Below are 17,413 nucleotides of genomic sequence, written 5' to 3' on the forward strand. Positions count from 1 at the left end.
TCTCTGCACCCTCTCCAGCAGTTTTATATCCTTCTTTAGGTAGGGAGACCAATGTTGGACGCAGTATTCCAAGTGTGGTCTGACCATTGCCCTATAAAGCGGCATTATAACTTTCTCCGATCTACTCGAGATTCCTTTCTTTATCATGCCCAACATTCTATTTGCCTTCTTTGCCGCTGCCGCGCATTGTGCCGACGGCTTCAGGGTCCTATCTTAAATACTAAATCAGAATGTTTCTTCTAAAGTAACTCCTAGTATTTTTAAAGATTGTTCAATGAAATAATCCATCCCATTCACATTATTTTATCATTAGGAGCTGCTAAGAAAAATTTAGTTTTTTCTGAGTTTAATTTTAATCTAAAAGCAGACATCCAAAGTTCAACCTGATTCAAAATAAGTGATAAAGAATTTAAAAACTCTGATGTAAAACAAGTTAACGGAATAACTATGGTAATGTCAACCGCATAGATAAAAAATTTGAGCTTTAAATTCTGCAGGAGATTTCCTAAGGAAACAAGATAGATGTTAAATAGGGTGGGGGACAAGGGGGAACCCTGTGGAACCCCACAAGAATTGTCCCAACCATAGGAGAAAGTATCATCCTTAAACACCTTATAGGATCTATTTCCCAAAAACCCACGGAACCAACTGAGGACATAACCCGAGATTCCAATGGATGCCAAACAGTCCAGAAGAATATTATGATCAACCAAATCAAATGCACTACTCAGGTCAAGTTGCAAGATCATAGCACTTGATCCTTGGCTAAAAAGTAAGTGCAGATGAACAACGAAGCTATAATTGTTTCGGTACTGTGACCTGACCGAAAGCCAGATTGGTTGTCATGTAAAATGTTATATTTCTCCAAATATGTAGTGAGTTCAGCATTTACCACCGGAATACTAGCGATAGGTCTAAAATTAGATGCACTATTAGATGGTTCTTTTGCATTTTTTTTTTGATTGGTGTAATCATAATATGACCTTGTTCCACTGGGAACTTTCCTAAAGATAATAAAAAGTTTACCCAAGTTAACAGCTTGACCTTAAAATTGACCGGGGCAGTTTTCATGACATTTGGAGGACAAGTATCCAATCTGCAGTAGGATTTAACATACTTGATGTAGTGGTTACTAAATGTTAGCCAGTCAATGGTTGTAAACTTATTCCAACTCAGATCAACTCTGGACTCGTCAAAATCCTGCAGAATAGGATAACACCAATGAGGCTTGGCAGGTACAGTTAAGAAGATCTGAATTTTTGAATTAAAAAAGTCAGCCAAACTGTTTGTAGTTAAAGTAGATTCTTCAAGGGTGTCGGTAAATGTCTCTATATTATATAAATCGTTAACCAGTTTAAAGAGGTTACTACTATTAATTGATACATTACCAATTTTTTGGGTGTAGAAATTTTTTGCGTTTTTCCTTGGACAGATTTTTGTAGTTTTTTTATTTTTATCTCAGAAGAACCAAGATGGTGGCTGCACCCCATTTTTGTTATGGTGAAAAAGAAAGGCAAGGTGAGGATTTTTCCCTCAGAATCCCAGCCACAGCCTTCCATTTCTAAATGTGGTCTGATGGACTCTTACCTGGTTCAAGCAGAGTTTTTACCTTCTGTGAGGGAGTCGCTGGCTGCCTCTATTTCATTGCCAGGAAAAATGGTGTTAGGCTGCAGTTCAGAGGTATCACTGACTCATGACCTCCCTCTGCTCAACCACTTTTGTCAAGTCTTGAGGGCTCAGCAGTGAATGGCAAGTGAACATTGTTGGTTGTGTCTGCTACTTGTGGGGAGAGCTCCTGATGGTTGTGTCTGCTACTTGGGGGCTGAGAGCTCCCGAGACAAGAGAGGAAGGGATTCATTTACCTCCATGTTGTCCTGCTTTGGTGTCAGTGTCAGGAGTTATAACAGCAGAACTGGGGATGGAGACAACTTATTCTGTTGCTGGAAATGGACAGGAGATAAAGCCTGAGCCGTATGTAATCTGCACATGGGGAAATCAAACAACCCCCTATATATGCATGGAAGCAGCTTTTTTATATTGCTGCTCTGGCTCTTCACATGCCACAATTCTGCAGCTGCAGATCTCCCTCATCATCCACATAGACATAGATCCCTCTGATCACCCTTGCAAACCTCCTGATGCCCCATTTCTCCAACAAGTCATCCACTTTCCTCCATCCTAATCCCCAGTGTCTAATGGGAGCAAAATTGATTTTCACTTGCTCCTAATCTTACGTACAACTTTGCATTAAAAAATGGCCACCATGACCCCTAGTGGTAAGCAGCCTGCCCTTAAGGCAAGGACTTACATGTGTCTGGGGGCAGGGATAACTCCTGACATCTAGCAATTTTAAAATATTTAGATGATTTCCTGTGCAAGATGGGGAATCTGTTAGTATTTTAGGCCTATCCTAACTGTTCTTTCCTACCGCCTCTACCCTGTCTTCTGCAATGTAAATTTGATAAGCATGTAAACAGCCTACTTTTTCAAAATGGCTTTATATACCAATCTACACATCTGAAAGCTGCTATGTATTAGGGCTGAACTGAATATTTATATTCAATTTGATATGGCCCGGAATAGTGCCCGGAATACATTATTATATTCAGCTGAATAGTGATTTAAATTCAAATACAAATAATCTGGGACTCAACTGTGCTAGATCCTACTGAAATAAACACGTGAGCACTGATTTCACATTGCTTCTTTTAATTTGTTAAGTAAAAGCTCAATGCACATTATTTGTATTTACCATTTATCATTTCTAAAGTGCTGAAAAGCATAGTATTTGTATTCAGCCGAATAATATTTTTAGATGAATAGTAAAATATGCCAATGGGTACAGCTCTACTATGTATATTTGAAGATGCTGATAAAATAAGGCCTATAGTGCCTTTGAAGATCAGTGGCAAGAGTAAATATACATTTACTTGTGTGCAAGTAAACCTATAACTTTTGAATATTGACCCATAGATCTTTATTATTTGAACAACATAATGAGTGGGGTTCAGGTTTTGTGATGGATATGACCTGAGGCAGCTTGAGATAGATAGAATGTTACCTGTGCTGGAATACCTCCGAGGCCTGTCTCTGCATTTCCTCCACTTGCTTTTCCTGTGGTCCACTGAATATTGTCATAGTTCAGGATAATGAATGCTCTCCTTCCATCAGTAGTCAGTACAGTTTGAAATGTATTCAGCTGGAATAGACCAATAAAATAAAAGTAATCAGCTTATTAGTAAAAGTTTCTAAGTTTATTTTGTATTTGACACACTACTCACTAACTGTCTTCTGAGCAGTTCACAATCTAATCGGGTATTTTCCTTATCTGTCCTGACAGGCCCACAATCTAACTATGGTACCTGGGGCAATGGATAGGGTTACCAGACATCCAGATTTCCCTTGACATGTCCTCCTTTTGAAGATATGTCCAGGGATCCGGAAGACATTTCAAAACCTGGCACTTTGTCCAGGTTTTAAAAAAAACTTCTGGCAATGAGCGACATCAGGATGGCATTCACGCATGCATGGATGCATTGCAATGATGTCACGTATGCGCATGCACGCATGCCGTCTGATGTTGCTTGTGTAGGTTGAGAGGGTGGGGCTGGGGCAGGCCTGGGAGCAGAACAGGGCGTGGCCAGCCAGAACGGGGTGGGCCTGGGGACAGGGCAAAGGGTCTGGATTTTCCATTTGGAAAATCTGTAACCTAAGCAATGGAGGGTTAAATGACATGCCCAGCGTTACAAGGAGCGGTGCTGAGGTAGCAGTTCTAACTAGTGCTGCCCAATTCAGGAAAAAAAAATTTGATTCGATTCAGCCTATTGAATCGATTTTTCAATTCAATTTGATTTTCCTACTCAATTGAGTGTTTTTTTCAAACATCCTGGTGGGTTTATTTTATAGCCTACTCACCCCTTTTATAGCCTCTTCATCCCCTTTGCCCTCTCCTACCCACATTGGTGCTGTGGTGTAAACAAAATAAACAAACAAAATAGACTTTTCCTCTCTCTGTTAAATCCTAGCTCATGCTTGCGGTCTAACACCAGCTCTGGCAGGATATACATTTCAAATCTGACATATTGTACTCACAAAACAGAAAATAAAAATTATTTTTTCTACCTTTTGTTGTCTGGTCATTATTCAAATCATGTTGGTCACAGGCTCTGGTTGTCTTCTGATAACTCACTTGCCAGGGTCTCCTTCTATTTTCTTTCTCCGTGCTAACCATACATCTTCCATCTCTGGTCCTCCCCTTCCATTTCCCTTCCCTCCCTCAGAGGTCTGGCATCTTTCCTTTTTTTTCATCTCTATCCACGCAGCTGCAGTGATGGACCCCCACCATCCCTGATCCACCATCTCTCCTTTTCTCAACTACCCTTTCATCCAGGATCTCTCCCTCCTTCCCCACCATCCCAGGGTCTACAAGTTTTCCCTTTCTCTTCACAACTACTCTCCTATCCAGTATCTCTATCCCCCACCCCCCTCCACACCATTCCTTGTATTCAACTTCTCTCCCTTTCTGTTCCTTCCCTCCCTAAATGCTGATTATACAACTGAATTTCACCGCAGCATTTGACCTGGTGGACCATAACATCCTACTACAAATACTAGATATAATAGGAATCACAGATAAGGTACACACATGGTTTCAAGGATTCCTACAGTCCAGAACTTACAGAGTAAAATTGAACAAAGAAAATCAGAACCATGGTCCAACCCCTGCGGTGTACCCCAAGGATCTCCACTATCTCCAACTCTCTTCAATCTCTACATTGCATCCCTCGCCAACTGCCTGGACAAATTAGGCTTAACCTCCTATAGCTAGGCAGACGACGACATCACCATTCTCCTTCCTTTTGATCAAACAACGTCCTCCATGACAGACACACTACACAGGACACTTAAAACAGTAGCAACATGGATGAAAAATCACAAACTGAAACTGAACCCAGATAAGACAAAATTCATTCTCCTAGAAAATAACAAAACCCCAACCATAACAAACCTAGTAATAAACTCAATCACATACCCCATACAACCCACTCTAAAACTTCTAGAAATGATGATAGACAGATGCTGTACCATGCAACCACAAATCAACAAAACAATACAAAAATCATTTGTGGTCATGAGAAACTTAAGGCAAGTTTGAAAATTCTTCGACAGAACACAATTCCAGCTCTTGGCCCAGTCCCTAGTCCTAGGTCTTCTAGACTACTGTAACGTTCTCTATCTCCCCTGCCCTGCAACCATGACAAAACAACTACAAATAGTTCAAAACACAGCTCAAAGACTTATCTATTCACTGAGGAAACACGACCACATCACTGCAGCATACCTCAACATACCTTGACTCACACTGCCTCCCAATACAAGCAAGAATACTATTCAAATTTTACTACTATTTAAAACCATAAACAGAGACAGCCCAGCCTACCTGAACAACCGCCTAATCCTAACTACCACAACCAGACATAGGAGAACCCACACACCATTCACGCACCCTCCAATCAGAGGCACTGCTTATGTTCTTATGTTCTTCATTGAATATGGAAAACCAACAGTGATCAGAGAGGGGAGAGGATCAGGGGGGACGCAGGCCTTCAGGGGGGACATAGGCCTTCAGGGGGAGGGCAGTACTTTGGGGGGACCCTGGTGTAGAAGTACATGGAGGTAGGGAGGGAGGGAAGTGGGGGTTCAAAGATACTTGTATGTGCCGACTGGGGAGGGGAAAGAAATAATGGGTCTAAAAACAGAGGAGAGGGAGAGAGATGGTGGACAATGGGATTTACATTACATTACATTAGTGATTTCTATTCCACCACTATCTTGCGGTTGAAGGCGGATTACAAAAGGAGTTATCTGGCCATTTCCAGAGGAATTAAAGGGTAGAGCGGGTTGCTTCAGAGAATTGGGACGAATCTTGAGGTGTTAGTTTATCTTCAAGGATTTCTTGAATAGCAGGGTTTTTTTTTTTTCTTTCTGAACGATTTATAGTCTGGGGTTGTTGTCAGTAAATTGGAGAGTTGGTAGTCTAGTTTTGCTGCTTGTGTGGCTAGAAGGCCATCGTACAGTCATCCGTACTTACTTCACACTAGATTGGTGCTCAGTTCATTATGTCTCTCCCCCAATTCAACTACTCATACACAATGGTCTTTTGTGGCATAGAGACCATGTTGTGTTTCGTTTTCTATTTTGCTGCCTGCTCCTTTAATTTACTTTCGTTCTTTGGCCCTCCCCCCTCCCTTCCTACTTTTTTTCAACCACTTATGTTAAATAGCCCATTGTGGCTCAGAGACTAAGTTCAGTTTTGGTTTCTTTATTTATTTTAGTAGCTTGTCCCTTTAAATTTGCAATCGCTTTTTGGTCCCACCCCCTTTTTCAACACATTTACGTTTCCTTTCCATTTAATGCCCATCAGATACATGCACATTTTTTTAGTCTTTTGGCGCGAGTTCTCACCATGGAAGATGTCATCCCGGTAAGTTCCTCTTTTGACTTTCTTAGCTCCCGTTTTGACTGCCTATTTATTTTTATATACACTCCAGATTTAGATGGTTTACCTTTTTTACAGTATTGGCTGAGCCACTGTTACTTTTACAAGACTATTCAATCCATTTCGTTGTTTCAGGTACTCTCGTTTGAGTTGATTCACAACTTGCATGGCTTTTCTGTAATGCGTCTCTGGTATTTTTTGTCTGGTTTGTTACGTCCTACTATTTCCGTCATGGTTCAAGTTCTATTCTTTACTATTTCATACTTCACATTCCCGTGCTTCTCTCTCCATACCACATGGTCTGCTTTTAGTTAGCTGCTCTTATGTAATTTCTTCCCTTCCCTTTCTTTTATTTAGTCTATTTGGTATCCAATTCTCAATAAGTACAGCTTTTCACATTAGCTCTCTACCCATTACTTATTTTATACTTCGCTCTTATTAAATTTAATCATATTATGTATGCATTCTTATGTTATGCTTGGCTCTATTTTTTGAGTTTTTATTTTTAATTTTTTTTGCTCCACTTCTATGAATGACTCATATTGAGTATGCCCTGTATACTATATATGCATTCATACCATTTTATCAGTTATTTTATACTATGCACAGCATATTTTATTTATATATGTATTTTAATGTTTTGTCCACCATTATACATTATTTTTGCATATTATTCATTGGCTATTTTTAATATGATTGGGTTTTTTTTTGTAAATCTTTATTCATTTTTATGCGTACAATAAGTGTGATAATACATAAACACATTTACACATTGAGAATATCTCTTAATATTCAGCAATAATACCAATCATAAAATTTTATCTCCCTCCCGTCCCACTCCTTCATAACAAGTAATTAAATTACTTTATATAAGATGTTATACTTAAAATCCCCCCTGAAAAATGAACTTTAAGAATTAAAGTAAAAGTAACATCTAATCATTACAAAATTTTATTAATGGCTCCCACACCTCTTGGAATTTCCTAATATATCCTCGCTGTATTGCTATTACTCTTTCCATTTTATACATATGACATAAGAACATAAGAAGTTGCCTCCATTGGGTCAGACCAGAGGTCCATCGTGCCCAGTGGTCAGCTCCCGCCGCGGCCCATCAGGTCCATGACCTGCGACGTGGTTTCTGACTATTCCTATAAGCTACCTCTACTTCTATCTGTAGCCCTCAATCCCCTTATCTTTTAGGAACCTATCTAGACCCTCCTTGAACCCCTGTAGCGTGCTCTGGCCTATCACAGCTTCTGGGAGCGTGTTCCACCAAAAATTATAATTTAGTCTACTCCAGTTCTTCCAGTTATATGTAATTTGTTGAATGGCAACCCCAGTCATTATGAGTAATAGCTTGTTATTATTTGATGATATCTGACTCTTTGCTCTCATCGACATCCCAAATAATACAGTATCATATGACAATGCCACTGGGTTTTCTAATAAACAATTAATTTGGTCCCAAATTGATTTCCAAAAAGTCATAATAAATGGACAATAGAATAATAAATGATCTAATATGATTGTTTTAAATTTACAAATTGTGTTCATTTTCTTATTAGTGATCTAACAATCCCCTGAGGAAGGCATCCTTTGATGCCAAAACCGGGATCCCTGTTAGTACATTTTAGAAGACCTCTTATAAAGACAGGTCCTCATTTACAAACTTGGCTCTTTCACAGAAAGACTGGTCATCTATTGACTTTTTAATGTTATATTAATAAAGTAACTGTTGGGTTGATTAACGACATCTCTTTTGCCTCATGTTTGTTTATATTTTAATTACTATTTGACATTTAATTACTATTTGATCTGAATATGGTAATGCTATTATAATTTGATTAACTTCATGTTGGGCGATATACGTATTCTATGATAATTTTGAATTTCATAGAACAAACATGAATACACGCAAATCTTACTGGTTTGCATTTCCATCACCCAAAGCTTGTTGTTACACAAGATTTTTTGATCACATGTTAGCATTCCAGGCTAGTAAAATGAATACTTGATGGAGTATCCTGATTCCTCAAGCTCAATTTTATCATGCTTTTAGAAAACCATTGATAACCTATCTGTTTGATAAATTTATATCTTAATTGTTTTACTATTGTATTCATGATATGTATATATGGTGCATTTATATGATTCGCTGATTGTCCCGCTTTTCTTGATGTAAACCACCTAGAACTCATTGGTATGGCGGTATACAAAAATAAAGTTTTTTATAGGCACGAGCGCCTACTAAGGAAACTGTGGAACCACGGGGTAGAAGGGGACATACACAGATGGATCAGAAACTGGCTGGCGGACAGGAAACAGAGGGTAGGAGTAAAAGGACACTATTCTGACTGGAAAGGAGTCACGAGTGGCCTGGAAACAGGGACGAAGTGCGAAGTTATAAAATTTGCGGATGACACAAAACTCTCCGGTACGGTTAGATCTGTTGAGAAATGTAAAGAACTTCAAAGGGACCTGAATAAACTGAGTGAGTGGGCAAATAAATGGAAGATGAGCTTCAATGTAGAGAAATGTAAAGTCATGCACATAGGGAAAGGAAACCCGATGTACAACTACACGATGGGGGGGAGGATATTGTGAGAAGGCAACCTAGAAAAGGACGTAAGGGTTTTGGTGGATAAAACAATGAAACCAGCGGCACAATGCACAGTGGCCTCAAAAAAGGCAAACAGAATGTTGGGCATTATCAAAACAGGTATCACTACCAGAACCAATAAGAATCCAATATTTCCTCAACACCGATCGTGTTTCACTACGGGTTGCTTCTTCAGGAGGAAAAAGTATAAACTAAAAATAAACAAATGAATAAAACATCTTGTAATGCAGTTGTCAAAGGTTATCAAATATGAAAAACATTCTAAAAACTCAAAATTGAAATTACCCTCGGACCTCCCAACAGAGGGAACACGCCGCCAAAGGATCTCCACGTAAAAAACTGAAACAACGTGATCGTATATATGAACGTCAAACTATCACGTGATGAACAACGTCAAGCTGATTTACTAATTTTTATTACGGAAAACAGATGATTAGCACCTATCTGATGGTCCATTCTATTTCCTTGTTAAGGCCATTGGGCATTACTGTTCTCCAAGTAAAAATTAAACGTTGTTCAATTTTGAGTTTTTAGAATGTTTTTCATATATGATAACCTTTGACAACTGCATTACAAGATGTTTTATTCATTCGTTTATTTTTAGTTTATACTTTTTCCTCCTGAAGAAGCAACCCATAGTGAAACAAGATCGGTGTTGAGGAAATATTGGATTTTTATTCACTTCATGTTGAGGAGTTTTGGACATTTGGTTATTCTGTTTCAAGATTAGCAGTTTTTCTTGTTTTTGATAATTCACTATTATGTTATTGCTTCAAAACCAGCTATACAACCATGAAGTAATTCAGCATGAGATCACCAGCATCTGCTATACCTAAGAACATGTGAATTCCTTTTTTCATCTTGTGAGAATTGTTCAATTGATCCTGGACTTTATACCTTTTATTTGGAAATCGACATCATCAGAATTCAGCTAAGTACTTTATATTTTTTCAATCACTGTTTTGCTACTATTAGCTGATCAGGTTAGTCCAGTTTCAATAAGAGCTAATAAGGTTGGTAGGCAGGTGAGTGCAATTATGTAGAAGTTATACATCTTCATTCTACAAACCTACTGGTTTTGAATAAGATATCACACTGAGCACTCTTAATAATATTTTATTGTTTATTTTTATTAATTTTGATTTGATCATATATTATTGAATTCATATTTTTTGACAATATATAACGTTGGTGAATTCATTACTAAGCATTATTTCTCCTATACATTTTTTATATCCTTAGAACACAGCCGCAAGATAGGCGCAGATTTAGGGAATAGTCACGTCTAAGTTTGTAGACATGGCCGTAACATGGGCGTGATTAAGGATACGCACCACATAGACGCTAGTTAGGCAGCAGAGGGCATCTAAACAGTATGGAAAATGTAGGCGAAGGAATGTCTGTGGGATGCCCAGAGAAAGCTGATTGGATGACCTAAATAGCATGTATTGTGCTAAAGCTTTTCTGGAGCTTAAACCACGTCTATTTGAAGCCTATATGGAGCTCAAAGTCCTATGCTTTACACTTCTTTTAGGAGCTAATTCAAGTTTCAAGTTTATTTATTAATTTGATGAATCACTTATCCATAATTTACTAAGCAAATTACAACGAGTTATAATAAACATATTAAAAAACAAACAAATAATATTAAGTAAAAAAGGATAAAAAACAGACTCATAAACAAACGTAACAGAAATACGAGAGGATAAAGGGGAAAAGTTATATTGTTAATGTTTAGAAAAAAGAGGAGAGAACCATTCAGGGAAAAACATAAGGAAGGATGACTTGGCTACACTGCATAAATTATGTTTATTTTAAAGACTAAAGGCATCGTTAAAAAGAAAGGTTTTTAGTTTATTTTTAAAATGACTGAGTTCTTTTTCATCTCTTATGTATTGTGGTAGGGAGTTCCAAGTTTGGGGGGCCACTATTGAAAACATGTCGTGACGTCTAGTGTCTACAACTTTTAAAGAAGGAACTGCCAATAGTCCTTGCGTTAAAGATCGGAGAGTGCGTGATGAGTTATACGGGATGAGCATCCGATTTATAAATAATGGTTTTGCTTTGCTTATTTGTAAATGGGTCTCTACCAGAGCCTTTAATTCAGTAGCATAATTAAATAAAATAACTATTTCTGAAGTTTATAGGGAAGGATAGTAACGGAGGTGATTCCTCGCAGGGACGGGTGGGGACGGAGGGGATTCCTCACGGGGATGGGTGGAGATGGAGGGATTCCTCAGGGGGACGGGTGGGGACGGAGGGATTCCTCACGGGGACGGGTGGGGACGGGTGGGATTTTGGCGGGGACGGGTGGGATTTCTGTCCCCGCGCAACTCTAGTCCAGACAACAAAGGTAGGGAAAATGATTTTATTTTCCATACAGTGATTGAAATGTGTCAGTTTTGAGAAAGGGCCGCAGAAAAAAAATAGGGTACTTGGAGGGCTGCAGAAAAAATAGTTAATGTCTTATTAAACAAAAGACAATTTTGCACGAGGTAAAAACTCTTACGGCCTCTTTTACAAATCTGTGTGGCAATAGCCCCGAATCGGCCCTTTAAATCTCTTTGGGCTTCGGGGCCGTTAGCGCAGCCTTGTAAAAGAAGCAGTTATTCTATCACCTGTTAATGTAACAGGCTTAAAGACTAGTTTTATAATAATTACATATTTAATAATATATATTTAATAATAATAATTTGATTCGATTATGGTAAGGTCATTGTAATTTGATTAATTTTATTTTATGATGATTATATACATTTAATAATTATTTGATTTGGTTATGCATGTAATTTATGATAATTACACTGATTTAATGAAAATGCTGGCTATATAGGATTGTTTATAAATATAGGAATTAGTATTTAATATACTGATTCCTATTACTCATCTCTCCCTATTATTTCTATTACTGATTGTTTTATGCTGTGGGGAAGACTGGTTGAGGTGGCTTGTTTACTTTTTTCTTCTCTTTTTCCTGGAATGTGGCACCACCTGTTTGCTTTTACAGGTGTTTACACTCCCAGTACATATATTGTGGTATTCTGTTTTTCTTTCGCATTGTTTATCTGTGACTATTCTCCCAACGAGCATCAATATTCTCTGTTTTTGCTTACAATACCTATAATGACTCTTACATATTACTTTTCACATGTCCCTTAAATTGATTTCACTAAATGTCAAAGGTCTAAACAATGCCATAAAACAGAAAAAAAATATTGTCATAACTAAACTCTAAACATCCAGACATAATTTTTCTACAAAAGACTCATCTCAATGCTTTTGAGGCTAGTAAGGTGAAACTCAGATGGGCTCATCAACCCTTTTTTTCTCCTGCAGTGGAGATCAAAAATGGAGTTCTTATCTTGGTTAGAAATCGACCAGATATCACAGTACTATCTGCAACCAATGATGTCTAGGATAGGTGGGTTCAAATCATCAACACTACTTTGACTTTAACCAACATCTACACTCCTACAACAGACTCCTCAGAATTTTTCAAAGGAATTGCTAATCAATTAGTTGCAACTAATGTTTCGCATCACATTGTAGCTGGTGATTATAATATGATTATGAACCCCCTTATAGACAGAATATCAAAAGCCTAAGAATATAGAATGCCTAAGGCCAGATCTATCCTTACAGACTTAATGTCACACTTGGATCTGTTTGATGTCTGGAGAGATCTGCATCCTTCTAGTAAAGAATTCACTCTTTACTCAGCACCTCATTGTTCATACTCACGTATAGATATGTATCTTACCAACCATTCTCTCCGCCAGTTCATAAAAGATTGTGGCAATCGAAGAAATCTCGATCTTGGATCATGCTGCCATAACTCTTACCTTAAATAACATTACCCAAGTGTCTGTTCCTAAGCAATGAAGATTCAATTCTAGCTTTCTTCATGAAGTAGAATTTAAGGATCACATCATCACTGCCATTAATGAGTATTTTCAATTTAATAAGCCTAGGGATACTAATTGGATAACGACATGGGATGCCTTCAAAGCGTATATTCGTGGCATGATCGTTTCACTTAACTCCAAGATTATGAAATCATAGGCTGTGGAAATTAATGGCCTGGAGTGTGACATTAAAAATAAGGAACAAGAGTACTAACTGGATGTTAAGAACGTCAACATTCTTCTTGATCTTCAAAACCTTCGTTTCCAGTATAACTCCATTTTTCAGAAAAAGATGGCTCACTCAGTCTTTATCATAGCAGCTAATTACTATTCTGATAACAATAAATCAGGTCATCTGCTTGCAATATATTTACAAAAGAAAATTTAAAAGAAACTAATTACTAAGCTACTTTCTGGTACTGGTGATATTATATCTAAAACCCCTGAGATTCTACAGGAATTTAAAAGACATTATGAAAAACTATATTCCTCTGAACCTAACTGACAAGAAAATCTTGCATACTTTTCTAGATGGAATTGACCTATCTCTTTACCTATCTCAGCTCAAGAACAGCTTGCCTCTCCCATTACACAATATGAGATCCTTGACACAATATCTGAAATTGCTAAGAATAAATCACAAGGCCCAGATGGGTTCACCACTGAGTTTTATCGGTCCTTCAAGAACACACTCACCCCATATACGGAACAGCTCTTCCCTCACCTAATATCTCAGGAATCAGCCTCAGGAACAATTACAGAAGCGACCATTATTGTCATCCCTAAACCGGGAAAGGATCCACAGCTTATCACCAATTATAGACCACTGTCTATGATTAATGTGGACGCCAAGATCTTCACCAAGATACTTGCCACTAGACTACAACTAGTTATACTGAACTTGATTTCCGCAAAACAACCTGGCTTTATTAATGAACAGACACTATTTTAATAACTCCGGCACACTATTGAATATTATTGCTGTTTGCCAAGCTTCTGCTCAAAAACTTGCACTAATAGAACTTGATGCCGAAAAGGCATTTGATAGAGTGGAATGGCCTTTTATTTACGCCACTCTATTTAAATTCAATATACCGGCTCAATTTATCAATATGATAGTGGTGCTATACTCTGACCCTAGAACAAGAATCTTTATTAATGGCCACCTTTAGGATGCCTTTAAACCCACCAGATGCACTTGTCAAGGATGCCCGCTGTCTCCGCTACTTTTTAATTTAGCGCTGAAACTGCTACTGGTGGCTATAAGAGCACAATCAGATATTTGTGGATTTAAACACAATGAAAGTGAAATTAAACTTTCCGCATATGCAGATGATGTCATGCTTTAGGTAACACTGGAATCTATCCCTTAAGAGATCAAGGTAATTAAATTATATGCGCAGGTTTCTGGCTATAAATTGAACATGACCAAATCAGAATTAATGTCTCTGAATTGCAGTGAAGAAAAACAAATCATCAAATTCTTAGGTTTTGCTTCGAATGCCTGCAAGCCAAAATATTTAGGTCATTTTCATAGGCCCAATCCTGGAGGATACTGAACAGTTTAATGCTGATTACCTATTATCTTTAATAAAGGACTTAACATGTAGTTGGCCACCATTAAAAATCACTTGGTGGGGGCATCTTGCTGCGATCAAAATGATGATCAAACCCAAAGTATACTAAGTATTAAGCATATTGCACTATTTCCTACATAAGAAACTGTATCACAACATTGAAAAACTTGTTTTTTTCTGTTGCATATAGCGTTGTGGACCCCTGTTAGGTTGCAAAAATTAGATACGGTAGTTCTTCGTCTAATAGATGCTGGCATTGTCATCTAGAAGCAGGAACTTTAGAGCATTTATTGTTTCATTGCCCATTTATTATGAATATTTGGAAATCAATTTGGGACCAAATTAATAATTTATTAGATAACCCAGTGGCATTATCCTATGATACTGTGATATTTGGTATGGAAATGAGAGCAAAAAGTCAGATTTCTGCGAATAACAATAAATTATTACTAATAATGACTGGTGTTGCCATTCAGCAAATTACATATAATTGGAAGGATTGGAGGAGATTAAATTATAACTTCTGGTGGAACTCATTATGCCATATCTATAAAATGGAAAGATTTATTGCTTTACAACAGGGATATTTTCAGAAATTTCAGGATGTGTGGAAACCATTAACAAAATATTGTAAGGATTAAGTAAAATTTTTTCCCTTATATTTATCAGGTTAAGGTGTAGGGAGGGGGGTATTTTATTATTATATATTTAATATGATAATGGAATATATGGTTGGGAGGGATGGGAAAGGGGAAGGGATAAGAATTTATGTAAGGTACCAATGATTGTTTATAAGTGATGTATTTATTGTTATTGTGAATGAATATATTTAACACTTAATGTAATTTTGAAAATGAATAAAGAATTAAAAAAAAGAAAAAGCTCTGAGTAATTTCCTGTGGAAAAACAGTAAACCTCAGATTGCAATGCATAAACTCAAAAATGACAAGTTGAACGGGGGAGTCAATTTTCCAGATTTTTTTCAAATACCACCAAGCATTTATAATGTGTCAGGGCTCTTCATGGATCCTTAATAAAACCACATCTGACCTCCCTACGTGGATGTCTCTGGAAAAAAGCTTATTTGGCACCAATAATCTTGCTCTTGCTTTGTCAACATCTTCTCTAAAAACAAGCTAATCGTATTTTTCATTCAACGTATATGGTACTCCAACAGTTTGACAGGGTCATGAAGATCAAATGGAAGGACACTGCTCTGATCTCATTATGGAATAATAATGTAATGTAATTTATTTCTTATATACCGCTCCATCCGTTAGGTTCTAAGCGGTTTACAGAAAATATACATTAAGATTAGAAATAAGAAAGGTACTTGAAAAATTCCCTTACTGTCCCGAAGGCTCACAATCTAACTAAAGTACCTGGAGGGTAATAGAGAAGTGAAAAGTAGAGTTAGAGGAAAAATAAAAATAAAATAAACATTTTAACAAGACAGCATTGATCTAAATACTTTGGAAGGTAGAAGAGAGGAGAGAAAGGAATAGAAGCAGAAGGGGGAGCCGTTGAACAGTAGAATTCTGGAGAAATTTAAATGATAGAAATATAACAAAACAAAGACAAAAGGCAAAACAATAGATAAGATTAAAGATAAATCATAAGCTGGAAAGAAAAATAAAATAAAACTTTGTCTTCAATCCACATCTTTAATAACATCTTTAAAATCCAAAACACTACCCTGAACTGGTCTATATGGCAAAAATGTTAAGTTCAATCTATTTGTACCATCTTTGTACCTGTTAAGTTCAATCTATTTGTACCATCTTTGTACCTGTTAAGTTCAATCTATTTGTACCATCTTTTAATATTTATAAACCGCATAGAACTTCACGGTCCTGCAGTATATAAACTGTTATTATTATTATATGGACATTGCAAGACCTCCTTAGTAATAATTGTTGGCTGTCTTTTGATGAAGTATGCAATAATTAAAGTTTACCAGCCAATATTTTATATGGCTTCAACTAAAACATTGCGTTTCTGCTTCAATACCAGATTTTCTAAAACTAAAGCCTGTACCTGATCTCCTTTAACAAGTTATTACCATTGCCCCTCTTAAAGGTGTTGCCTCAAAATGCTATGCACCTTGACCTGGATATTTCTGCAGATGATGAACTTTGGCAGGAAGTTTGGACTAGAGTATTTTAAGTCTATTCGATCAGCTCCACTACTCCAATCGATATACTTTCTATTACATCGGTCCCACTGGACTCCACAGAAACTAGCTCAATTCTCTCATGAAGGTTTGAATTTATGCTGGTCCTGTGGGAAATCTGTGGGTACACTGCCTCATATGATATATCAATGTTCACATCTTATGGTGTACTGGGACAAGGTTTGGAACACCATCTCTACAATATTAAATATTCATGAACCTTTACATCTCAAAATTATTGTTCTTTGACAACAGGGCCTGGCACATTCTCTGTCTGAATCAATATTTTAATGTTTTTGGCTATGAAAAACATCTTGCATTGCTGAAAGGATTTATCCAAGGTGGAGTTTAATGTATGGTGGAATACTGTATGTATAACTAGCAAATTTGAAAGTGTTATTGCAGAAAAACATCATTCTACTAGTACATTCTGTAGAGTATGGAGTCCTGTTCAATCTTATTGTGCTTTGGACCTTTGACATATAGTATCTCACATTATACTGGATAAGTTATATACTGAGTCACTTCTTCATAGTTTATTTAAGCCATTCAGTGATGCTCATTGGGAATTCTCTTCCATGCTTCACATGCATATTCTATACTGAAATAGTATGTACTGGCCTGTTGCATATGTTT

General features: G+C 37.2%; 1 protein-coding gene across 1 annotated transcript in view; it reads right to left on the reverse strand.

Annotated features, from left to right (window-relative positions):
• The window catches only part of LOC117345873 (alpha-tectorin-like), a 99,122-nt gene that overhangs the window by 33,809 nt on the left and 47,900 nt on the right, over positions 1–17,413 (reverse strand). Inside the window, exon 6 of the mRNA XM_033915142.1 lies at positions 3,062–3,199. Coding sequence (XP_033771033.1) covers positions 3,062–3,199 — 138 coding nt within the window. The remainder of the gene's footprint in view (positions 1–3,061; positions 3,200–17,413) is intronic.

This window comes from Geotrypetes seraphini, chromosome 11 (assembly GCF_902459505.1).
Source record: "Geotrypetes seraphini chromosome 11, aGeoSer1.1, whole genome shotgun sequence".
Classification (NCBI taxonomy): Eukaryota; Metazoa; Chordata; class Amphibia; order Gymnophiona; family Dermophiidae; genus Geotrypetes; species Geotrypetes seraphini.